The sequence below is a fragment of the Brettanomyces nanus genome, chromosome 2 (genome assembly GCF_011074865.1).
Source record: "Brettanomyces nanus chromosome 2, complete sequence".
NCBI classification, from domain to species: domain Eukaryota; kingdom Fungi; phylum Ascomycota; class Pichiomycetes; order Pichiales; family Pichiaceae; genus Brettanomyces; species Brettanomyces nanus.
In genome coordinates this window covers 437,131-460,867 of record NC_052375.1, presented here as the reverse complement: position 1 = coordinate 460,867, position 23,737 = coordinate 437,131, and the positions used below count along the sequence as shown (strand labels likewise).

Sequence of the window (23,737 nt, the reverse complement as noted above, 5' to 3'; positions counted from 1 at the left end):
CTTTCCCAATTGGGATGCGCGATGGGGTTAGTCTCCCGCACTTTGCAACGGTTACCCCTCGGCTTCTCTAATCAGCGTAGCAGAATAAGCCATGAAGAGAAATTATAAATAGCGCCAGATTACTCGAGCCAAATGTAGATGAAGCATCTCTTCTTCATAAAGTTACATTCACTTATTTTCCCTCAATGTTCAGATCTCCTTCCTTGGCTTCTAGAATTGCCAAGGCTTCTTCTGCCCCACTATTGAAACAGCCTGCTAACGGCTTTTTTGCTAGAAGATACATCTCCAACACTCAAAAGACATCGACTGGTGCTGCTGTCCATGCACATCATACGTCACCAAAACAGAATACCGACAGCTATCTGGATACGTTGAACACATCTGAGCTTCTAGGCTATGGTATTATCGGTATGTGCACTTTGTCCAAGCCGATATTGAACTTGGCCATTAGGGTTTTCCCTTACACTCCTCTATGGGTTATCAAAGCATTAGTGTACAAAAACTATTGTGGTGGAGATACTTTACCCGAGATGATGAAGACGGGTGAAAGGCTTAGCCAGAGAGGAATTAGGAATATGATGGTTTCCTATACTTTGGAAGCCTGTGATGGTAAGAAAATGTCTGTGAGCATCGAGAAGATTATTGAGGAGACCAGAAGATCTATCAGAGAACTTTTGGTTCCTCACACTGTGAAGATGATTCAACAGACTGGCGCTGAGAATATCAACAGTATTCCTCCAGGATACGTTGCATTGAAACCCACAGCTTTGATTGAGAATGCTGCCGATATCTTGCTCCATTACCAGGAGCCCGCCTATAAGGCCAGATACGAGCAACTATTGAACACCTGTAGCGATATTGTCAAGGTTGCAGAAGATGCCAACGCTTCTTTGCACAAACAATACCCAGGCAGAAAGTCACCCTTTATTGTGGTCATCGTCGATGCAGAGCGTAACGATCTTCAGCAAGCAGTTTATAAGCTTCAGAGAGATTTATTTGCACGTTTCAACAATCTTGAACCTACTGTAGTTGGTACAATGCAGATGTATTTGAAAGAATCGACTCCAAACTTGATCAAGGAGAGTGAATTGGCCAAAAAAGGAGGCTATTTGTTGGGCTGGAAATTGGTCAGAGGTGCTTACATTCACACTGAGCCAAATAGAGCTGTCATTCATGACACTAAGGCAGACACAGATGCTAATTATGATGCAGGTATTACTAGAACTTTGGCTGAAATGTGCTCTACCAAACCTACCGTAGGCCATCTAGTTGTCGCTTCTCATAACTCGGATACACAAAGAATGGCCACAGATTTGCTCGATAAGGTGAGTAATGAAAAGGTCAGGGCCAATGTAGTGTTGGGCCAATTGCTTGGTATGGGTGATAACGTTACCTACTACTTGACTACTCATAGAAATGTTAAGAACATTATCAAGTACGTTCCTTGGGGGCCTCCTCTCGAAACCAAAGACTACCTTTTGAGAAGACTCGAAGAAAATGGCGATGCTGTTAGAGCAGACAGCGGCTGGCCATTGCTAAAAGGTGTTGCCAAGACTCTGTTCAAAAGAGTCTTTTAAGACATGTCAATCGCTACTATTCTGTATTATTTAAAGTATTTGTCCATAAACCGTTTATGGAAGTCACTTCGAAGCATATCATTAACGAACTCAGGATCCTTTTCGGTGTGACTTTGCTTATGAAACAGAGCCTGTGATCTCCACGATTTAGTAATCTCCTCTGTATCTTCCTCTTCTTTCTCCTTCTCCTGTTCTTGCTGAACTTTCTTCATTATTGCATCCTCTTTTTGCTGTTCTTCCTTTTGCTTTCGCTCTTGACGTATCTTTTCGAGCTCCTTTAATAGTTCTTCGTCACTATCAGAAGAGGAGTCAGAGGCAGATGAAGAGGTTGAAGTTGAGTCGCTCTCTTCCTCTTCCTCGTCGGCATCGCCCTCACTCTCACTCTCATCTACTTCCTTGGTCTCTTTAAGTAATTCAAGCCTTCTCTGTTCCAAAGACTGCCCACTCTCGTGGTCACCAGAGCCATCTTCCAACCTCCTTCTCATCTCTTTAACATCAGACTTCTTTATATACAATCTCTTTTTACCATCTCCTCCCTCTTCTTCATCTTCTTCCTCTTCTTCATCTTCTTCATCTTCTATATCCGAATCAAAATCTTCATCCACCTTTTTCACTCTCTTTCTAAACTTTAATTCTCTATGTGCGGGCAGCGCTCTTTTATGCTGTATAGATGATTTTGGCTTTGAGCTTCGAGCTCGGCTCTGATCAAAAGTAGGTCTATGTGCTGTTGTCATGTGCGGGAAAACGTTCAGGTAAAGAACCAAGAAGACCTATAGGCTTTCCTTTCCGTCTTGGTCGTTCGACTCTCCTTTCTTGTCTCTCTCTTTTTCTTTCGCGTTTTTATTTTATAAGCTTATATTCAGTCTATTGGAGGTTGATTTAGTTTCTTCTAACAGCCTTGTATAGTGATGACTACGATTGAAACCGTGTGCACAAATCCTGGAAATATTCAACCTATATCGACTAGCAATGAATCGGAACCCAACCGGTTTTCTTCTTTGACAGATCGGTCTATTTCGATAAAGGACTTTGCTTACTCGTCTGACAATCCAATGCACTACGGAGTTTACGAGGAGTTTGATGAGGACGATAGCAAAGACAATCCTATTGATGAACTTGAAGATAAAAACATAGTCTTCACGTTCAAAAAGGACAACGAGTCTGGTAAACTGAAACCTACCAATGAATACATCAGACCTAAAGATACCAAGGAATCTTCGATTACCGCTTCAGCAACGGGGTCCGAGGAAGAGAACCTTACTCATGCTGTGGCGTTATATCCATTCGAACCAGAAAATGAGAACGAGCTTCGATTGACCACAGATCAAATCATTATCATTAGTTACGAATACGGAGATGGATGGCTGGTTGCGTATGATCCATTTACTGGTGAGACGGGGTTGGTTCCATCTGGATATGTTCAGATTGTGGGGAGGGATGTGGAGTTTGCAGAAGAAGTTTTGGATGAAGAAGAGATTGCCCAGGCAACGAGGTATCTACCGGGAGTGTTGAATGTGGAGCAGCAGGATCAAGAAGATGAAGACCAATCAAAGTCAGTGCTAAAGAAAGAACCTAAAGCGCCAGATACTCATCAAAAGGATGATTCAGATATCTCTGTATCACTGTCTCATCTGAAGCTCTAGCATTCCATAAATGCAACATATCTCTTTTCTATCTACTATCTATTTATACACTAAATGATCTGAGCCTCCCAGTTCGTTTCATCAACTCCTGAATCATCCTTCTCCTTTAGTAATGGACCTCCAAGCTGCTTGAGAAGTGAGTGAATGGTCTTTTTCAACTCGTCGTCTGTCTCTTCTGCTACTTCATCAATCTGTAGTAGCTTGAACCCGCTTGTAAGCGCTCTTCTGGCCTCTTTCAAGTACACAAAGCTATCATCGCTCTCATCGATATTCGTTTTAAGTGGATATTTTGCAAAGTCTTGCGAAACCTTATAACCGTCCTGCGGACTCAGTCTGTTTTGAATTCTTTTAGCGTTCAAATAGTTGGCAAATGCCTCCAAATAATAACTTTCCACGGATCTCTCGTTGATGTCCTGAACGGAAGATGCTATACCAATAGATTCTTCAAACAACCCCATCTCCATGGAATATTTGGCCAATGTGACAATAGGCTCGACTAATTCTAGATATTCCATTTGAGCATCGCTAACATCAATTGATTCATTCTTAATATTAGATATATCCTCCAATAACGTCTTCCTCTTGGAAAACAATTCCCATGCTTTGGTAATAGCCTTAATCGCATCATCATTTCTCATCTGAGATATCCTTATACTGGCAAGCAGAGACCATGCCTCGGGATTTTCAGGGTCTAGAACGAGTGCCTGATCAATCAACTGCTCGCACTGCTGTTCTGCCTCAAGCTCATCACAGAGATCAGTCATCCAGATCTCAATCATGGCAAATATACCTTGGTCCATCTTTTTCAATAAGTACTCTTTAATTCCTTTCTCGTTACCATACGCAGAAATTAAAAGGTTGAAAGAGTCATCAAACTCCTGCGATCGATCCGATATTCCTTGTTTCTTTAAGATATCCATCTGACTGAGCAATTTATTCAGACCAGTCTGTAACAACTCTATACCTTCTTTAGCCCCCATAATTTCTCCCAAATATAGAAATTTCTCCACTCCCTGAGAAGCCTGAGGATCTAGTTCACATGCACGTGTAAGAACATCCTGTGCTTCTTCTAAATTTCCATTTTCCAATAGTGCTTCTCCTAGACTCTGTAGGTAAACTGGGTGTGATTGCAAGGTCTCGAATTGGGCTTTAAGAAGTTGGACGGCTTGATCCGACTGTGATTGAGAAACCAACTGAGAGGATTCTGTAACGAGCGATCCGAGCAATTCTGAAATGTCACTCATCATCTATAAAAGCAGCTATTCACTACTAGAAGAACGGTTATACAGTTGGTTGGAGATGGAGCAGAAGTGCAAAATTTTTTTTTCAACTACTGAAATTTTTCACTTGGAGATCATCATCACCATTTCTGACCAACTATATTACCGTTCTTTTTCATACAGCTTTCGAATCAAAACATGGATCCACTCAAAGAGCAGAAACAAGAAGTGGAGATTCTCAAAAGCATCTATCCGGATGAATTGGAACTTATATCTGGAAAAGAATTTACAATCAATCTATTATTGGATGTTAGTAGTGAGCGGAAACACGCAGTAAAATTACACATTAGATATCCAGCGGCATACCCCGAGGTGGCTCCTGAATTGTGGGTTACCGAAGGAGAGATAGGAATCGATGGCGATGACGATGATGGTGAAAACTATAACAGCGAAGACGGGGATGATGATAGCGATGATCAGGAGACAGTCGAGCTAAAAGACTCTCAAAGAGCAGTCAATTTGATAGAGACCATAGACCTTGGTAAGAACGATTATAGCCAACTCGCGGAGAAGCTTGACAAAGAGGCCAAGTTGAACATCGGAATGCCGAGTGCATTCACGTTGGCTTCCGTATTAAAGGACGAAGCAGAGCAGTTATTTAACGACAAAGTGGAGCAAGAAGCCCAGAAGCTTGAAAACCTCCGTGTGGTGAGAGAAAAGAAAGAGCAGAGAAAGTTTGTCGGTACAAAAGTCACAGATGAGAGCTTCAGTAAGTGGAGAGCCAAAATCCGTGAAGAAATGGGATACGACGGAAGGATGAAGAAAAGATTCCAAGAGATTCATCAGGGCAAACTCACCGGTAAAGAAATCTTCGAAAGAGGTCTTGCGGGTGAGGAAGATGCAAGCACTGCTACTGTAAATGAAGTAGCTGAAGGTGTTGACAAGGTAATTATATAATGCATACTTTTCTAATACTCACTGAACTGGTAATTATGAAGAAGTAGCATCTCGTCAGTGATTTCATCGAACATGGGCATTTCATAGGGGTCGTTCTCATTGTAGTATGCGTAGGTGACTTTCCCGTCGCCATAAAGTAAAGCTATTTTGATCAATTCAGATTTACCTGTATTATCATAGATTGGCATTAAATCACGAGACTTTTTGAGTGTTTCCATCACGCTTTCCTGCTCTTTCAACTGGTTACGTAACTTGTCCAATTGGTGAACGTTGGCGTTAGTACTACTTTGATTGAGTCTTTTTTTAAGTCTTTTCTTATTCTTTTGACATGCATTCAGTGCCTCTGCTCGCTCCAACACTGCAGTTGCGACAGCCTCTTTAGCATTTTCCTCCTCTCTTTCTTGGATTAGCCTCTGCTCTTCCTTTACAAATGAAAGATCATCGTGGTAATAGAAGGGAAGATCCTTAGGATAGTACTTACTGAGAATATAATAGGAGCATAAATCCCTGTGATTCATGTCTATAAGATCTGGATGGGCCTGCATGTATCCGAGTACAATGCTCTCGTACTTAACAGAGGCCTCATGATCCAATCTCTCAAGTAGAGCACTTTCCATCAACATCAATTTTTCTGAAATCTCAACGTCTTCAGTTGTTTCTTCATCTTCGGCCAAGGCAGGAACCTCATTAGCTTCATCTATTTCCTTCCATAGTAGAGGATCAATATTCTGCGCTTGTAGATCTTCTGGATAAGTATGCATCTCAGGAACAACATAGTTCAATACCTCGATTGGTCTAGTGTTCCTCACTGCAGTATTAAAGTCAAAGGACGGTGGTGGCTGCTTCTGTTCAATTTCCACGCTATTCTGTAAATCAGCATGTCTTTCGATTTCCTGGCTGTTGTAAACATCTTCAGGATCCACAGATTCCACCCTTCTCTTCTTATTAGGTGGTTCGTGGAAATATTCACTCCAGAATTCCTCAATATTGAAATTGCGGGTAGTTAGCTTCCCAAAAGCTGTATTTATCTCCTCTCGTGTAATATCTATACTCATTCGACGAGTTTCCTTCAGTTTCGATACTGATAACTCACAAATTTTCCTCTCTGTAATCTTAAGAAGTGTTCGATATATAAGATCAACAATGAGATCTTTGATTAAGATCTGAACTGAATCTGGAATGTTGACATCAGGATTATCAGCGGATCTCTTCTTATCTTCAAAAGCTTCAGCTATCTTAGCCAATTTATCCCAGTCAATTAGATCTTGATGCGGTCGAAATATATGCATGGCAGCGATCTTCTTGGAACTTGATACTTTAGACTGAACTCGTTTGTTACACGGAGAAATCATTAGACTAGCCTGACTTTCTTCAAATTCAATAAACTCATCACTCATCTCATATGCTATGGGAATTTCACTCATAGCTACTAGCGACTGTATCTTCTTGGGGTCTCTTTTGTATCGTCGAAGGGTCTTTTTAAGCAAATGATAGTAATCTAATATTTGAACACACGACTTTTTTGGGAGATGCTTCTTAATTTCGTCCAGTCTATGGATCGAATATCTTGCCAATGCTCCAAAGAATATCTCCTTCTCTTCTTGGTCCCATCTGGTACGTTGTAATGGATCGTCATCCCTTTTATGAGTACTGTATCTCAGAGAACCGTCAATTCCAATGCTGCCTTGTTTCATCTCGATCTCATTATAGCTTCGTCTAAACTCGTAGAAATCCTTCACCTCCTTATTGAACATGTTATAATAGTTGATGTTCCCCTGGAAGTATCTTCGTTTGCTTCGTAAATGCCTGTATGAGGAAAGAAAATGCGCCAAAGTATCCTGCTTTCCATGCTGTGTTCTATCAAACACCTCAATGTCCTTTGCTAGTCTTTCCAAGAGCGGTCCTTGTTTAAGCCTGTACTCTGGTAGGTACCCTTGATAAGCTCTCTTAACCAAAGGACTCATTTTTCGTCTCAAATTAACACCGTCCTTCATATTATCATCAATGGGACTTGCTCGAAATCCCTGTATTCCCGAATAAATCACCTTGTCAAGGCTTGTAAAATGTGCCAAACTATTGTACTGATTAGAGGTGTCACCATAACACCCTAACAGCATTTCTTCGTCCGTGGTATCGTTTTCGGACCCCCCATACTTCTCCAACACCTTCGTGGGATTTAGGCCCTGTGATTTGCCGTTTGGAGAGCTCATCACAAATTTCAAAGATTTCCCTGTTAGAACTCTAGATCATCAATCCATCCTCTTGTATTTACCTGTAGATTTCAGCGCGTCTGAGGTTGAAAAAAAAAATATTTCGGGACGTGTATAAAAATTTTCTATACTTTAGGAGATCAAGGATTGAACTAGTAGTGGTCCTTTTTTGAGATTGCATCAGCAAAGTTGGCATTTGAAGTGTTGGGTATCTAAGATGCTAAGGTTTGCAATACAGAAAGTGTGCATCGCAAGGGGACCTAAAATATGGAGAATAGAGTCAGTTCGGTACAACTCCAGCGGTGAGAAACCAGCGGAGGAGTCAGTACACAAGCCAGCAGAGGAGTCAATAGAGAAGCCAGCAGAGGAATCAATAGAGAAGCCGGCAGAAGAATCAATACACAAGCCAGTTGAATTTTCTACTGAATTTCCTACTGCTGATATGTTTAAAGATATACCTACAGAATCTCCAATTGCTGATATGTTGAGAGATATACCTACAGAATCTGCTAGTAATATCCTCCTTCCTTGGGAAGAGAATACAGAAGGAAATGATGAGGACAACGCACAAAATAGTTCGACGGATCATCTCATACTAGCTCCATTTCGAAGGAAATACTCTCCGTTGGAAAAGTTTCATATTGGCCGGACACAGGAAAAGAACAAGTCTAATAGATTGAATGAAAACTATTTCAATGTGGTAGATTTTGAGCGAGATGTCAAGAGCTTGATGGTGTTCAAGCAGGACATATCGAGTACACAATTATACAATAAGATTGATGAGTTCAAGCCAAAAGAAGCTGTGATATCTGCTAAAAGATACAATCAATTGGTGGGAGATCTTAAAAGTGCATTCAAACTCTCCCAACTGAGACATTATGCAGAGGAAAAGGAAATCGTGGGAGTGACAAAATCGATTACCAAGGCCCGATTGATAACAAAGATCATCAAAGACTATTGGAAAGTCAGTTTAAGCGACAGGGTAATTGATCAGTCATCGTTGAATACAGAGGCTCATATAGCACTTCAGAACAGAAGAGAATTATTCTTGCTTCTTTCTCATCGGGGTTATATAACCAATTCATGGTCGAGACTAGGTGCCAAGCTTTCGTTGAGCCCTGAAAATGACGAGCTAATCGTTTCCGGAAGTCCCAATATTGTGAGCTTTGTGCAGGTCTCGTGGAACGAGCTACTTAACAATGTTCAATCGATAACGTTGAAGCTAAAGAAGTTACGCAACTTTTATGACACAGAATTGCACAGAGAGATGCCCATTGATGCCTTACAAGAGTTGAGTAACGTTTATTTTGACAAAATCAGCGACAACGATCAATTATACGTGTTGAGTAGCTTTACGCAAGCAAATTTATCATTAGCCAAGTCTGCATTGTTGGCAGCTACAGAATATTCAGGCACTGCTACGAAGGAGTTGGATAAGACAACTCTCACAAGAACGGATCTGATTTATAAAGAGTACAACGATCCTTCTCTACCGTGGTATGCTGCCAATGGAGGTCCTATCTATAGGCTCAAGGTGCCGAAGATTAGAACAGGCCAATCATCATCGTTGTCGGATGTTACTAAGACCAGCTCCTTGTTTGAAGAACTGAAGGAATTAAAGGAGGCAGTGGATAAGTCGGAGGAAAGATTTGAGATGAATTTCATTGACGTTCAAAAGAGCGGGAAAACTAAAGAGGAGCCGAAGGAAACAGAGGATGCAGAGAGAAGGATAGAAACAACTAATACTCCTGCTTTTGATTTTGACTCGCTGTCAAAGTCACTACTCCAACCTGTGGAGAAGAAGTCCGACTGGATGCCTAATATAATCAATGCTACGCTTGGACGGGTTCTCTTTCAAGGAAAATCTACAAGCTCCAACATGTTCTTCCACTCCAACTTTCCTGAAGTTAATCGCAAACTATCACAGCTTTCGCTTCTAGATAAAGAAAGCCATCTCTTTGGATCGGCAGGAGGTATCAAAAATCAGTTTACGCACGTACTACAAATTAAGCTAGTTCCGGACGGATTCAAAAAATTCACCAATTTCAAGGATCTGCCTAACATTGAAATCTGGTTCGATGTCCATCGAAACCAGGTGGACTTACAAAGTTGCAACATGTTTGTGAACGAATGTGAATGCAATTATCATATCCCACTACCGCAATATGGCACGGATGTCAAATTTCAGTCGAGTTTCAATTCGATGCTTATCAACAGCGAGTTTGACGACAATTTGATATTCAATAAAAAGCAGAAGCCACTATTTAAATTTCTCAACCGAATTCCAGATGATCTGTTGGATTTAGGCGAGGCCAACAGCGTTAGCCGCCTCGTCAACTCGATCCAGAATCATACTATAGCGATAAAGCTGGATGATAGATACAGAAAGGACTCGGCAGGTAATACGAAGAAAATTAACAAGAATGTTCCCTATTTAATTACGTCAGTTAGCAGAAAGCGCTCGATCGAGTTGGAATTCGAGGGAGTCCCTGTTATATACGAGGTGGTCGATGATACCAATGGAGAAAGATACGAAGTCTCGATTCTCTCCAAGGTCAATGAGACGGCCGACGATGCAGCCAGAAAGACTGGGCTCAAGAAATTCTCTGACAAAGTATTCAGGTTCGTCGAGTTTTTACAGAACTGAGATTACAACCTATAAATATCATCATGTACATATTAATGACCATTATGGATCGCCTCTCTATCTATTCGCCGGATGCTGCCTTGTTCATAGGTTATTCTAGCAATTCCCAATTTAGTAACTGCACTACCTCGTACTGACTAAAGAAGAAGAAGGAAATAAGAAACACCTTTAGAATAATGTCTTTCTTCCTTGACATTTCTTTTTTTTGCTTTCCTTTGAAGCATTTTCAATTTTATTTTTGTTTCTTTTCTTTCTCACAATAATTTTTTTTTTTTTTTCAGTCTTGGAGGATTAATTAAGGCTGTTTTGTAAGGTTTCCTAATTGTGATCACTTTTTCCTTTCCGGTATATTAGCAGGTTTCTAAGAGTTTTATAAACCTAAACGCCTCAATTGTTCAATATGACTCAAACTTATTTCGACGTTGCTGCCAATGGTAAGTAAAAAGTAGGTTTTGTGATTATGGCGTCATACTAACATATATAGGCAAACCATTGGGAAGAATCACATTCAACTTGTATGATGATGTTCCAAAAACCACCGAGAATTTCAGAGCTTTGTGCACTGGAGAAAAAGGTTTTGGATACAAGGGATCGATTTTCCACAGAGTGATTCCTCAGTTTATGTTGCAAGGTGGTGACTTCACTAACTTCAACGGTACTGGTGGCAAGTCTATCTATGGAGCCAAGTTCCCAGACGAGAACTTTGTTCACACCCACAGCAAGCCAGGTATGTTATCCATGGCCAATGCTGGTCCAAACACTAATGGTTCTCAATTCTTCATTACTACTGTTGTCACCCCATGGTTAAACGGTAAGCACGTTGTTTTTGGTGAAATTGCTGATGGCTTGGACATTGTTAAGAAGATTGAGACGTTGGGTTCTCCTTCCGGTGCCACTAAGGCCAAGATCGAGATTACCGACAGTGGTGAATTATAAGTACCTCTGGTTATATAGTTATTTAGTGAATCGAAACGGAGCGGCCGGATGATATACTTGTCTCGTCTCTCTTGAAATATGTCTTTCTGTCTACTTAGTAGTGAAATTTGTTCGCGGTGTTCTATTTTTTTTTTGAGGGACTAGTCGATCTGTGCCCTCAATAGGCGTGTCACGACTACTACCTTTGATTAATTATGTCGTTTTATGGTCTTCGGAAGTACACCCGTAAGATACAGAATGCACTTACGGGATATTCGGATCTTGAAAACCTGATCCGAGAATCCACAAACACCGATACTTGGGGGCCCACGTCTCAACAGAAGAGACAGCTATCGAACTGGATACTTAGCTATACCAGTTTTGACCAAGGAATAGACTTTAATGACATCGACCTAGCACAGAATGTCGATCCCCAGTATACGCATCAGATTTCACAGTACACAATCAACTTTATTACCGACAGGATCTTGGAATATTCACAACACAAGCGTGGTGACAGCATCTATCAAAAATTGAAGAAGAACTTAGTAACCAAGGGATATGAGTTCCAGATAATAGTTAAGTGTCTTAATCTACTCGAATATTTACTTTTGAACTGCTTTCGTCTTCAGGGAAGCACTACAACGTTTGATATCGCAGATGATATGCGAATGCATCTTTCTGTTATCGACAAATTGAAATCCTATCATGCCAAGATCGCCTACGACGGCCTTGTTCTTGTTCACGAGAAGCAGGTTCGTCAGTTGGCAGATCATTTATCTCGGCTTCTTCAGGATGACGGCTTGTTACAGAAGGAGAGAGAAAAGTTTCATCCGGATATAAAGACTACTGGGGACAATTATGTTGACCAGGCTGAAGAGCTGGAGGATGAAAACGGCTGGGCAGATCAGTTCGGCGATTTACAAAGTGCTGATGAAGGAGTTGATGAACAGAAGCCACCCATTGTCGACTTGCTTTCTGACTTTAATGGTTTAGAAATATCACAGCTTCAGACTACTGAGCCTTTACCAAATGTTTCTAATTCCATTCCTGTACATCAGATCTCATCTGAAGATCATCCTACCCCTGTGAAAACCTCACCGAAGCAGAGAGACCTATTTGACGATCTTCTTTCAGACTTCAAATCGACTAACCCACGCTAAACCGCTTTCTTGTTGATTAGTTTATTATATTGTATTATATATTAGTATAGGGGACCAAAACAGAGTAGGAATTATATATTAGACTCTTTCGTCAACCCAAACAAAACAAAACAAAACAAAGATCATTAGTTATGCCAAGCATAAATTCCCAAATAGAGCAATGGCAAATTTCTATGGTACAGCGGCTACCAGTTCAAATTGTTTCAATAACAGGCTCTTCAACCATAGAGAAACCAGCATCCAAGCCTGACGCGTTATTAAGTTCTTCAGACTCGAATAGAGGGTCCTCCGCGTGGGTGTCGAAGTATTTTAGCTGGGTATAATTAAATCTGCACCAACATTTAGGATCCTTCAATGGTAAAGAAGTAAACTTTGCAGCGTAGAAGAATGAAACGGCTAACACGGAACCAGCTGTTAGATCGAAGAAATAATGATGGGTCAAATACATGGTAGCCCACCAAAGCCAGCAAACGTAACAAACAAAGCAAGCAGTATACTTAGGGAATAGGTAAGAGAGCCAAAGAGCACTCATAGTAGAACAAGCAGAATGAAGGGATGGGAAAGCACCAAAAATGAGGGGCGCTGTACTAAATGTAGTAGTGTACATGTCAAAGCCAAATAATTCGTCGATACGAGCCAAACCACCTGGAGATCCGGACATACCATAATGAGCAGCAGCAAGGCCATAGAGGTTTTTATACCATGGAGGAGCGGAAGCACCTACCTGTTGAATGAAAACGCCAAGAAGATTCATATATCCGAATGACCAACCATACGACCTTAAAGCTGTTGGAGGTCCAAAAAGCCATATCAAAGCTGCCACGACAAATGGACCTCCAAAATGAACGATACCATAAGGGAACCAAGCCAATAGGTCGAGGAAAGTGTTGTGGTAAGCGGCCAATATGTCTGACAAGTTATCGCCATAAAGGATGTTTTCCATAGCAGGTAAGAATTTGACCGAGATAGGAGGTCTCCATGCTTCAGGGACCTTTGCGGCAGAAAAGAACAAAAACACCCATGCCAAGACGGGCATGCCATAGAAGAAAAACTGAGAAAGCACAGGAACGGTATTAAGGAGAGATAATGCACCAAACAATGCTAGTTTAACGAAAACAGAGACGGGCAAGATGTATAGTACAAACATAAAGGTACTTGCGCAGATGGCAGCATTGAGCTTGATAATAGTCGACATATGGCGGAATCTTCTCATTGTGGGACGGAATCCTGGCCTCAATAGAGGCAACTGATTGTTGACCTGCGAAGAATTTTTGAATTCGTCCCACAATCTAAGGATAAGATTGGCTAAGAAGAAGCCAGTATGGTACTCTTTAACCTGTGAGGGAGGAATCTCAGATAGGGTAAGATCGTCTTCACTGATAACCGTAGAAGAAGGAGCAGCCTGGCTGGCCTCAGTACTACCCTTCGGCTGCTGATCGACAGATGAATCTGCTAGAGTTCTATCGTCATCGAAAGATGTCATTCGAATGTACTGGTCAGCCACAGCAGGGGTGCTACCAAGTCGCGTAGTTGTAATCATTAATGTAGAAGACAAATATTTGACGGGTCTCAAGGGCGTAGAACAAACAAGTGAGCCAAAAGATGGAAAAAAACCTTGTCGCAATAGAAAACAAAGTTGTCAACAAATTAAAACAAAATAAATCTTTGCATATGTAATTTTTAAGTATGTTAACTGCCATCAACAGGCCCCTAAGAAAATTCGGTAGGAAAACGTTTTCGGAGAGAGAAAATCAGAATATGAAAAGTCTGAGAAAAAATTTGGAATGAAGCGATGACATCAGATTTCCTCATTAGGAAAGCAACTCGGACGTAGATTGAAAGGCTGGGGAGCATTGAAGCATCATGGGAAGTCAATGAGATTGGGTTTGAAAGCTGTAAACTGACCATTGAACTGACCATGAACTGTAAAGTTGGCTCCTTCGAGGCCTTTTTTTTATATCCGGGGTTGCCGGCACCTGTACACCTTTTGACTCCAATGTCATAGATCAGTGTTCTACTACCTAGTTAGTTTTAATGTTTACAGTAACCGCTCGCCACATAGGTTTAGAAAGGATTGCTTTTTCATACTCAGCTGTTAATTTTACTCCATTAACTCTTTTTTTCATTAATAGTAACGCGGCTTACTAATCTTGATACTTTGACTTTGAGGCAAGCGATCTCACAAAGCTAATCTAAATTACTTGAAGTCTGTTTGTTCCTTTTAATCTGTTTTTTTTTAAATATATATCAGCATCATGTCTGGAAAATGTCCAGAAAAGGTAAATGAAGATGATGATGAGACTACCTTCTGTCAAAGATGTGAAAATGTTGAGGGTCACCGATGGTTCCGGTCTTTCTGCTCGTTCCGGCACTCATCTCTAATCACTTTGTTGGTGTGTGCAATCGTATCAGTCCAGCTTTTTGCCAGTTGGTATGCCATAAACATATCTGCCATTCAATTGTCCAATGATCACATCTCCGTTGCAAATTCTTCACCTCCACGAGAGGTGTTAGGTCGTGCCTATCTAGGTACTCTAGAAACAAATATGGCCTCGAATTGGTCCAGAAAGTATTCGAGTGAGAATCAGTTGGCTGGAACAAATCTGCAAATGGTCAATTGGACTCGTAGTAAGTTTGAGGAGTTTGGATTCGATACTTGTGTCGATGAATACGAGGCCTATGTCAGTTACCCTGAGGATCAGGCTCTTAATCTTCTCTCTAACAACTCCGATCTCGTCTTCAGAGCTTCATTGAAAGAGGATTATGTCAAGGAGGATCCTGCAAGTGCGAAGTATGTTCCCTCATTTTTGGGATACGCTGCTTCTGGTAATGTTACTGCTTCTTACGTATTCTGTAACTACGGAACTTACGAGGATTTTGCTTTACTCGACAAACTGGATATTGACTTGAAGGGTAAAGTCGCAGTCATTAGATACGGACAGATATTTCGTGGATTGAAGGTCAAATTCGCTCAGCAGCGCAACATGTCTGCTGTATTACTATTTTCTGATCCTATCGATGACGGCAATATAACTGAGGCTAATGGTTTGAAACCATATCCAAAAGGACCTTCCAGAAATCCAAGTTCTGTTGAGAGGGGTTCAACGCAATTCTTATCTGATCTCCCTGGTGATCCATTGACTCCTGGTTATGGTATTAAACCCGGTGAGAATAAAACTCACGCTGATCCGCTTTTATCCACACCACGTATTCCTGCCTTGCCTGTTTCCATTCGGGACATTACTCCGATTTTGAACAAGTTGAACGGCCATGGACCTAAAATTGAAGGTCGTTGGAGTGAAGGTCTTATTAAGGGCTTTGATTATTCTATTGGCCCTAACCCTGCCTATCTTGTCAATGTCTACAACAAACAGAATTTCACAACTGCTGTTATGCACAACGTTCTGGCTAAGCTCGAAGGTCACAACCCGCACGAAGTGATCATAATCGGCAATCATCACGACTCCTGGACTCCTTCTGCTGGAGATCCGCATTCTGGTTCTGCTGTGATACTTGAGCTGGCCAGAGGTCTTGGTCAACTTGCCAAGCTTGGGTGGAAACCTCAACGTACAATTTTATTGGCCAGTTGGGATGGTGAAGAATATGGACTTTTGGGTTCCACTGAATTCGGCGAGTATAATGCTCATAAACTTATGAAGAGTACTGTTGCCTATATCAATCTTGATTTGGCTGTCAGCGGCGACAAACTTGACATTGGTGCTTCACCTTTGCTTTACGATATTCTCAAGGATACAACTAAAGGGCTCTCTTATTCCCAGAATCAGTCATTATATCAGCACTTTGAAACTACTTCAAAGGGCCGTATTTCCAACTTAGGATCCGGTTCTGATTTCACTGTCTTCCTTGATCATTTGGGTATACCATCTGCCGATATCGGCTTCCATGGTAATTTAAACTCTCCTGTTTACCATTACCATTCCATTTATGATAGCTATAACTGGATGGCCAAACTTGGAGACCCAGACTTCAAGTACCACAACTTGTTGAGCAAATATATTGGACTAGTAATTCTCAAGATGAGCGAGACTAAAGTATTACCTCTCAGAACAAATCCTTATGGTTTGAAGCTTCATGAGTTTTTCAATGTTGCAGTCTCTCAAGTTCCTGAGGAATGGTTAACACATAATGTCTTTAACTCAACTTGCCCTCACCATAAAAATATCACCGTTTCCCAGATCATTGGCAGCGTGAAACACAAGTTAGGAAAGTTGAGCGAAAAGACATTGGAATTTGATACTGGTGCTTCCGATCTTCAGTATAATTACGATCATTGGGATGAGCTCAGCTATTGGGCAAGATTTAAGTTGCTGTTCCATATCAACAGAGCCAACTTCTGGTTGAAATACTATGAAAGAAGGTTCCTCAAAAGGGACGGTCTCAAGAATAGACCGTGGTTTAAACATATCATTTTCACCAGTGGGAGACATACTGGTTATTCTGGACAGCAACTTCCAGGAATAGTGGAGCCCATCGAGGACGGCGATAGGGACGAGTTTGTGCGTAACTTAGTGTATTTCGACAGGGTGATCACTCGTCTATCCATTTAATGATATATATCTCTTTGGTTATTTCTATTAGTTATTATATTCTTCCCATTTTAAACCACTTTGGAACTTTTTTGGTAGTTGTATGTGGTCTGAGATTTCTGGCAATCTCGTTGGCGCTTTCTTTTGGCTTCGCCTCCATCTGTTCTTCAAGTTTAAGTTCATCCATGTCATTCAAAGGTTTGGCGTTTTGGAGGTATTCTTCTTTCACAAAATGAATTTTTCCAGAAGGTTGTTTCTCTCTGTAGACAAGTAAAGATCTTTTTCCTAGATGGCAGTTTGCAACTAGCTGCTTATCAAGATCTTCCTCAGTCGATAGAAGTTTCGTTTGAGGATAGAGAGTCATCAAATCGAAGAAGATCGGATCATCGCTAGCTAATAGACTGATTTCTTCGCTTGATAAATCAAGAATCGTGCTAATAAGAACATCGTAAAGATCCCTTAACGACTGTGTTGCTTTCAACTCAATCTGAACCGTTGTATGATCAGGGAATCGAATTCTAATAAGGCATTCCAACACCTCAACGTTTCTTTCACTCTTCAATTTCTCTCTCAGGGCTCTGGTCATCATAGGACCGCCAGTCGCTCTTCTAGAAAGTAACGCTTGGTATTTCCTGGCCTGTTCAACGGTCATATCGTAGACAGAGTCATCTGTATCTTCATGAGATATTTGCTTGGTCTGTTTGGAGAATACTGCCACATTGACAGCAGGCTTTTCACCAGAAGACTCTATTTCCTTTTCCATCACTGGAATACTGGACTTTGCTTCTATAGGCTCGTGAATCTCGGGCTTTATTTCGGGAACTTCAATCACCTTATCTTCCTCTTTTATGTCCTCTGCTCGAATATCCTCCCTTATAAATTTCAATCGTAATGAATGATTTCCCTTAGTCATACCCAGTCTCCTCAAATCTGTACTTTTCATTTCTTCAATCGTATCTATCACCTTTGAAATAGTTTGAATCATGGAATGGTACTCACAGTACACTCTTTTGCCAAGTTTGACATCGTCATAATGCGATTTTCTGTTCAATAAAGAATCATTTAACACCTGTTCATATTTTTTAATCACATCTATCAAAGAGGTTGAAGAATCAAACTTCTGAACAAGAGACTCTACCGGATAGTTGTTCAGGGTTTCGCCCTCAGGTGATATGATCTGTAGCCTCACTGTGACCAACAATTCACCACATCTCTCATTTTTGGTTCTTATCATCTTAAGTTTGCACCCCTGTGGTAAGCTAATCAATCTTATTGGTAACGAAAGATCAAGATCACGTTCTTTATATTGCAATTCAAAGCACGAAGAATTAGATAGATGAAAATGTTTACAGCTATCTTCGAGCAATTGACTTATCGTCATTGACGGAGACACCGAAGTTTTGAACTCATGGAAATTGTATACAACTGTAACGGAAAGCATCACGCGAGAAGCTAGAAAGCGAATGAGCGGTAAACAGAGTTGTGATACCAACCAAGTCTCAAGCCTGATCAGTTGTGTGCGCTTTCTTTGCCTGCATCAGCCACATTTACTGTCGTGTGGCTGTGCCCAATTTTCATTCCTTTCTCTTTCTGAGTTTAGCGCGCATCAATCAATCAATGTTTACATTCTCATTCTGTCAATCAAGGATACCCTTGTTTATCGTCTTACGCTAAAGATGCCTTCTTCTCCCACCAGATCACGCCGATCTACATCATTTTCGAGCATTGGGTCGCGCTCTGTATCACCTTTCAAATCTGCGTCGTCTTTCGACAACATCAAAGTGATAGCTCGATTTCGACCTGATGATACCAATATCAACATTATGAAATACCATGAGGACAAACAAAGCGTCACAGTGGAGTCTCCTTCAACTTCAATGGCTCAGGATTTTAGATATGATTGTGTCTTTGATAACACTACGCGACAGGAAGAGATATTCAATTATTCCGTTAGACAAACCACTGATGATCTATCTGAAGGTTACAACGGTACAGTTCTATGCTACGGACAGACAGGTGCGGGAAAATCATACACGATAATGGGAAATCTGGATGATGATGAGGAGTCAGGGTTAATTCCAAGGATCTTCCAGAGAATCTTCGAGATTATTGAGAATTCCTCCAAGACTCTTGAATATACTGTTGGAGTCTCCTATATGGAGATATACAACGAGTCATTAAGAGATCTCTTGGACCCTCGAAACAACAAGAAGTTGGCCATTAGAGAAAATAGAGTGGATGGTGTTTATGTTTCCCATTTAGAAACCTTCTATGTGGCTAATCTTGGTGATGTCTATACGATTCTCAAGCAGGGATCTCTGAATAGAACCACCGGTGCAACAATGATGAACAAGCAAAGCTCCCGATCGCACGCTATATTTCAAATTAGGCTAACGTCCAAAGATTTAGATAGTGGAATTGTGAAAACAGGTAATCTGTTTCTTGTAGATTTGGCTGGTTCCGAGAAGATCGACAAGTCCGGTGCTTCTGGCCAGTTATTGGAAGAGGCGAAGAAGATTAACTCCTCACTTTCGGCTTTGGGAAATGTCATCAACTGTTTAACAGATGGGAAATCCCGTCACATTCCTTATAGAGATTCGAAGCTCACGAGGATTCTGCAGGAGTCTTTGGGAGGAAATTCTCGTACAACTTTGATCATAAATTGTTCTCCTTCGGCGTACAATGAATTGGAGACAATATCCACTCTGCGATTTGGATCTCGAGCGAAAAGAATCACTAATTCTGTTCATGTCAATAGCGAATTGAGTCCTAATGAACTTAAGAAGAGATACTTTGAACAGGTAAAGATTAATAGCGAGAAGAATAAACGAATGGAAACAATTGAGGTGCGTATCAAACTTTTGGAGGAAGAAAACGAGGTGTTGAAAGTTGAGTTAGGCAAAGTATCAGGGCCTAAAAGTGTATCGGCTACTGGATTGAGCAAGCAGTTGCAGGCTTTGAGTAGCGATGTAGACAGTGATAAGTTAAAATCGCTGGAAGTCGCATTAAAACAGTTTGGAACTCAAATCGATCAGGCAGATTCTCAAAATGTTATATTGCAAAAAGACATAGAAGCGCTCAAGCGTATTAAGGAGATGAAGGATGTTAGAATCAAGGAGCTACAGGATCAGCTCGACTCTAGGGAAGTTCTTGTAGCAATGAATTCGGCCAATTTCGAAAATAAGCTAGGTAACCTTAAGAGTCGGATGGATGCTAGGAAGACAAGGAAGCGCAGTGTCGGAACAGAAGATGTTCGTGAGGCGGGAAATAAAGAAAACAATCGGTCCATGAAAGTTGGACGTCCAAAGAGAATTGGGTTGAACCTTCGGATTGTTAAACCAATGAGAGGTCAACAAGATAATGTTGAACGGAAATAATTATTTTATTTGTACAATACCGAGCAGCTATGTATACTAGGCATGAATGAAGTAGAGAGGTATATTAGACATTAATACAAAAAGATTGTCATTTGAATGCGGATTGGCCATTTTTCAAGCCAAGAATGGCTCTGACGTCACTTGTAAATCGAAGTCCGTTGAGAAGAGGGAGAAGAGTCATCAATTCGAAGTCATCAGGATCATTGATCCAACCTTCTATCATGATTCCGTTATCTCTATGGTAAGAGTAACTGATTGGAGAGTTATCGACAATAATAATTTTGGAGAGATCTGTTGTTTTGGAGTTTCTAGCACGACTACCCGTTCTACATCTGGAGCGAGATCTGGATCTAGATCTGCCGCTATCCATCGGAGAAAGGATCAAAGATGGAGGGGATAGAGTAGAGGGAATAGACGGGACAACCTTAGGAGACGATGATGGAGATGGAGAAGGAGTCTGTGAGAGTGAAGGCCCAAAAGAAGGAGACTTTATATGATCCCTTCCGGTAAGAAAACTTAGATCTTTAACGTAACCTCTTCCCTCGATGAATATGCAGGAATCCCTATAAAAGCGCTGAGAAAATACGGTGTCGGAAACGACGGATGATGCAATTGTGGCTTTATTGTCGGCCTTGTCCTTCAATATGACTTCTCCTTCTAAGTAATTTATAACAGGATCAGCATACTCTTTGATGGAGGCAGTAAAACAAACCAAATTGAACCAATGGCGAACAATCCCGAGAAATTCCTCAACATGAGGTCTTTTATAAATATGGTAAAGTGTAGCGAGACCACTATTGTTCAGGCGCACCTCGACGGTAACACCTTTGTTTTTGGTGAGGATGGAAGAGTTGTAACGAGAAAGAGAGTGAATCAACGTTTCGTCCAAATCCAAAACTAGGGTCTTTTTGGGCATATTCGGAGGATTGCTGATATCGAAGTTGAAGAGAAGTCTGGGAAAAACGAGCTTCTTTTTGGGTCGCTTAGAAGATAGGGACGAGGACGGAGTGCCATGTCCCCCACGAGGAGTTGTAGAGGAAGAGCCGGAAGGCAGATGACGGGTGATTGGGGCAGCTTCAGTAGGAGATTTGATTCCATCGTCGCCTTTATCGACTTCGAATTCTATCACGTCGTCAGGTGTGGGTGAACTTGAACTTGAGGTAGATGATGATGTAAGCGATTTGATTGATGGAGATGAGGATGAAGTGGTAGATGCACTTTCCACTGCAACAGGAGACTGTTGGTCTCTCAAGCTGACTCGATAAAATAACAAATACATCACCAACTTTATAGGGTAGGTGACGATAAACAATATATATCCGATGGGCTTGAAAAGCACATTGTTGGGTAGGAAGAATATGATGTGAAAGATTAGAGACGAGGCTGATCGCTGCTTTCTTATTATGTAGGGACCCCCACCATCGTCGTTATCGCTGGCACCTTCAGTAAGGTCGACTGGCCGCGCTACTATATCGAAATCGTCAGACACTTTTGTTTCACTGCCAATCTGTACAGATGCTGAAGTTACAGATGGTGTAGATGAAGAACGAGACTTAGACGCAGGCTCGCCAGCCGTACCCTTGCAATCGTCACGCTTGATAAAAGATTGTAGAGACTGAAACGAATTCATGGGACATGAATAAGAAAGAAATACACCTTAAGAGAGTGGATAAAGTATCTATTGACTAATTTCTCACGATTATATTACTGTTTACTTCTGTACTACCTAATTCCATACTGGCAGAATGTGATTTTGCGCCTGCCTTTTTGGGCCATTCGGGGCCATTCGGGGGCCACTTTGAGGCCGGTTTTGGGCTTCTCGTTTAAATGAGAAAGAAAAAAAAAAAAACGTGCTTCAAGCTTGTTGGGGTTGAACTGATACTTCGTTACGACGGTCCCTTTATTCTCTACTTCTATATCGTCCTCTTCCCCCTCTACCTCTTCCTCTACCTCGTCCTCTCATTGTAAACTTTTTTCTTTCTCCTCCATCGTTTTGCTGTACAGACTGTACTTGTTGCTCAGACTGTCCTCGGTAAGTGAAATCAAATCCTTTAGCCTTACACTGCATAGATAGATGTCCATCGTCAAAGTAAAGTAGCAACGATCCATAGCCTAGATCGCATAGGTTGTAATGCCAAGTGTTCTGAAAAGAAATGTAGTACAAGTCGTTTAACTGGCGAATGATGGCATTTAATTCACGCTGTTTAGATTGTAGGTTCATCGAACTAGTATCTGAGTCTCCAGTTTTCGAAAGTTGTAGGGGAATTATCACATCGGAACTTTTGGTGGAGATCGGGATCTTATCGAACACTTCAAGAGCAAGTTCTACGCACGTGATCATCATTGGATCATTCAATCCGTACAATAGTTTCTCAAATTTTGGTTGAACATTCTTCCAGATCGTTGCAAACTTCGTTCGACAATCATTAAACTTGGCCTTAAATGCCTCAAATGTTGGATTGATCGAAAGTTCGTTGTACGATGATGTATATTTGAAATGTAGCGAGTTGGAAATAGTATAGTCCATCTTGAAGAAGATCGCTAGGTGCTCCAACAACGGCTCCCTAGTTGGTGATTGATGAGTAATGAAGATCTTAATCGCCTTATTGTAAATTTCCGGATTTTGCTGCGAATAGTCAATCAGAGTATAAATAAGCTTTCCCAATTGTAGTATGGTGACCCATATATTTCCTGGATCTCCACTGACGGGAATAAGAGACTCGTGACCGCGAAGGTCAGAGAATTCATCTCCATCACCTATAATATCCTTAAGATCGATCGTTGAGCCCTGGTGAAACAACTTATGATACGATAGTGAGCCTCCGATACCAGCGAAAAGTAACACCTGATTCTTCATTTCCACGGTAAAAATGCTGCTATCATCCACAATGTACAAGTTCGGTACCTTATAAACACCGTACCGAAACTTGTTGATCACTAGTGAATCCTCACACATTCCATAAATTGTATATACAGGTATGTCCAACTTCTTTTTCCCCTGAATAAAGTCTTCGAGCTCACTAATTGAATGGTTCCTCAGCAGCTTCTTGAGGTTCTCGTGTTCGTTTGATAGATGTTCAACCGAACGTCCAGTCACTTTCGAAAGCTTCGATATTTCCAATATTAGATTTTCCGGTAATAATGGAGAAAACTCCACTATGTGACGTAGATATGATTCATGAATCCTATCGATGCTTGCCGAATCTAAGAACCCAAAATTTCCCGTATGGATGATCATGTCCGCATTATACTCTTTGGCAAGTCGATTGAATATTGAGATTTCCCCTCGGATATCCGCCACTGCAAGAATTCGTACGTCATCTCTTTGAATTAATGTTGATTTCATTGTTGCTTTAAACAACTGTCTCTCTGCCTTTCTCTCACCCTCTATCTTTGTCGCTTAGAGCCTCTCTATATTTTTCATCTAGAATCACACTCGCCACGCTGCGCTGAGCTGAGCTGCGCCACATGCTACGCAATG

The 23,737-nt window shown here is 41.2% G+C and overlaps 14 protein-coding genes across 14 annotated transcripts; 8 read left to right on the top strand and 6 right to left on the bottom strand.

The window, feature by feature from the left end:
• Positions 1 to 185: 185 nt before the first annotated feature.
• Positions 186 to 1,577, top strand: FOA43_002191 (uncharacterized protein; the record flags this gene model as incomplete). Its single annotated transcript, XM_038922492.1, has 1 exon — positions 186 to 1,577. One exon carries the CDS (start codon positions 186 to 188, stop codon positions 1,575 to 1,577), a length of 1,392 nt encoding a protein of 463 aa, XP_038778420.1.
• A 26-nt stretch (positions 1,578 to 1,603) lies between these two features.
• On the bottom strand, positions 1,604 to 2,311 carry FOA43_002190 (uncharacterized protein; the record flags this gene model as incomplete). Its single annotated transcript, XM_038922491.1, has 1 exon — positions 1,604 to 2,311. One exon carries the CDS (start codon positions 2,309 to 2,311, stop codon positions 1,604 to 1,606), a length of 708 nt encoding a protein of 235 aa, XP_038778419.1.
• A 174-nt stretch (positions 2,312 to 2,485) lies between these two features.
• FOA43_002189 (uncharacterized protein) lies at positions 2,486 to 3,220 on the top strand (the record flags this gene model as incomplete). Its single annotated transcript, XM_038922490.1, has 1 exon — positions 2,486 to 3,220. The coding sequence occupies one exon, from the start codon at positions 2,486 to 2,488 to the stop codon at positions 3,218 to 3,220; it is 735 nt and encodes a 244-aa protein (XP_038778418.1).
• Positions 3,221 to 3,270: 50 nt separating this feature from the next.
• On the bottom strand, positions 3,271 to 4,464 carry FOA43_002188 (uncharacterized protein; the record flags this gene model as incomplete). Its single annotated transcript, XM_038922489.1, has 1 exon — positions 3,271 to 4,464. The coding sequence occupies one exon, from the start codon at positions 4,462 to 4,464 to the stop codon at positions 3,271 to 3,273; it is 1,194 nt and encodes a 397-aa protein (XP_038778417.1).
• A 174-nt stretch (positions 4,465 to 4,638) lies between these two features.
• FOA43_002187 (uncharacterized protein) lies at positions 4,639 to 5,397 on the top strand (the record flags this gene model as incomplete). Its single annotated transcript, XM_038922488.1, has 1 exon — positions 4,639 to 5,397. One exon carries the CDS (start codon positions 4,639 to 4,641, stop codon positions 5,395 to 5,397), a length of 759 nt encoding a protein of 252 aa, XP_038778416.1.
• An 11-nt stretch (positions 5,398 to 5,408) lies between these two features.
• Positions 5,409 to 7,607, bottom strand: FOA43_002186 (uncharacterized protein; the record flags this gene model as incomplete). The annotated part of the gene is made up of 1 exon (XM_038922487.1): positions 5,409 to 7,607. The coding sequence occupies one exon, from the start codon at positions 7,605 to 7,607 to the stop codon at positions 5,409 to 5,411; it is 2,199 nt and encodes a 732-aa protein (XP_038778415.1).
• Positions 7,608 to 7,824: 217 nt separating this feature from the next.
• On the top strand, positions 7,825 to 10,254 carry FOA43_002185 (uncharacterized protein; the record flags this gene model as incomplete). Its single annotated transcript, XM_038922486.1, has 1 exon — positions 7,825 to 10,254. One exon carries the CDS (start codon positions 7,825 to 7,827, stop codon positions 10,252 to 10,254), a length of 2,430 nt encoding a protein of 809 aa, XP_038778414.1.
• Positions 10,255 to 10,654: 400 nt separating this feature from the next.
• On the top strand, positions 10,655 to 11,190 carry CYP1_2 (heme binding; the record flags this gene model as incomplete). Its single annotated transcript, XM_038922485.1, has 2 exons — positions 10,655 to 10,688; positions 10,739 to 11,190. The coding sequence occupies 2 exons, from the start codon at positions 10,655 to 10,657 to the stop codon at positions 11,188 to 11,190; spliced, it is 486 nt and encodes a 161-aa protein (XP_038778413.1).
• A 194-nt stretch (positions 11,191 to 11,384) lies between these two features.
• On the top strand, positions 11,385 to 12,332 carry FOA43_002183 (uncharacterized protein; the record flags this gene model as incomplete). The annotated part of the gene is made up of 1 exon (XM_038922484.1): positions 11,385 to 12,332. The coding sequence occupies one exon, from the start codon at positions 11,385 to 11,387 to the stop codon at positions 12,330 to 12,332; it is 948 nt and encodes a 315-aa protein (XP_038778412.1).
• A 193-nt stretch (positions 12,333 to 12,525) lies between these two features.
• On the bottom strand, positions 12,526 to 13,872 carry FOA43_002182 (uncharacterized protein; the record flags this gene model as incomplete). Its single annotated transcript, XM_038922483.1, has 1 exon — positions 12,526 to 13,872. The coding sequence occupies one exon, from the start codon at positions 13,870 to 13,872 to the stop codon at positions 12,526 to 12,528; it is 1,347 nt and encodes a 448-aa protein (XP_038778411.1).
• A 715-nt stretch (positions 13,873 to 14,587) lies between these two features.
• Positions 14,588 to 16,900, top strand: FOA43_002181 (uncharacterized protein; the record flags this gene model as incomplete). Its single annotated transcript, XM_038922482.1, has 1 exon — positions 14,588 to 16,900. One exon carries the CDS (start codon positions 14,588 to 14,590, stop codon positions 16,898 to 16,900), a length of 2,313 nt encoding a protein of 770 aa, XP_038778410.1.
• Positions 16,901 to 16,934: 34 nt separating this feature from the next.
• On the bottom strand, positions 16,935 to 18,289 carry FOA43_002180 (uncharacterized protein; the record flags this gene model as incomplete). The annotated part of the gene is made up of 2 exons (XM_038922481.1): positions 16,935 to 18,178; positions 18,286 to 18,289. The coding sequence occupies 2 exons, from the start codon at positions 18,287 to 18,289 to the stop codon at positions 16,935 to 16,937; spliced, it is 1,248 nt and encodes a 415-aa protein (XP_038778409.1).
• Positions 18,290 to 18,702: 413 nt separating this feature from the next.
• Positions 18,703 to 20,256, top strand: FOA43_002179 (uncharacterized protein; the record flags this gene model as incomplete). Its single annotated transcript, XM_038922480.1, has 1 exon — positions 18,703 to 20,256. The coding sequence occupies one exon, from the start codon at positions 18,703 to 18,705 to the stop codon at positions 20,254 to 20,256; it is 1,554 nt and encodes a 517-aa protein (XP_038778408.1).
• Positions 20,257 to 20,344: 88 nt separating this feature from the next.
• FOA43_002178 (uncharacterized protein) lies at positions 20,345 to 23,602 on the bottom strand (the record flags this gene model as incomplete). The annotated part of the gene is made up of 2 exons (XM_038922479.1): positions 20,345 to 21,755; positions 22,263 to 23,602. The coding sequence occupies 2 exons, from the start codon at positions 23,600 to 23,602 to the stop codon at positions 20,345 to 20,347; spliced, it is 2,751 nt and encodes a 916-aa protein (XP_038778407.1).
• Between the last annotated feature and the right edge of the window lie 135 nt (positions 23,603 to 23,737).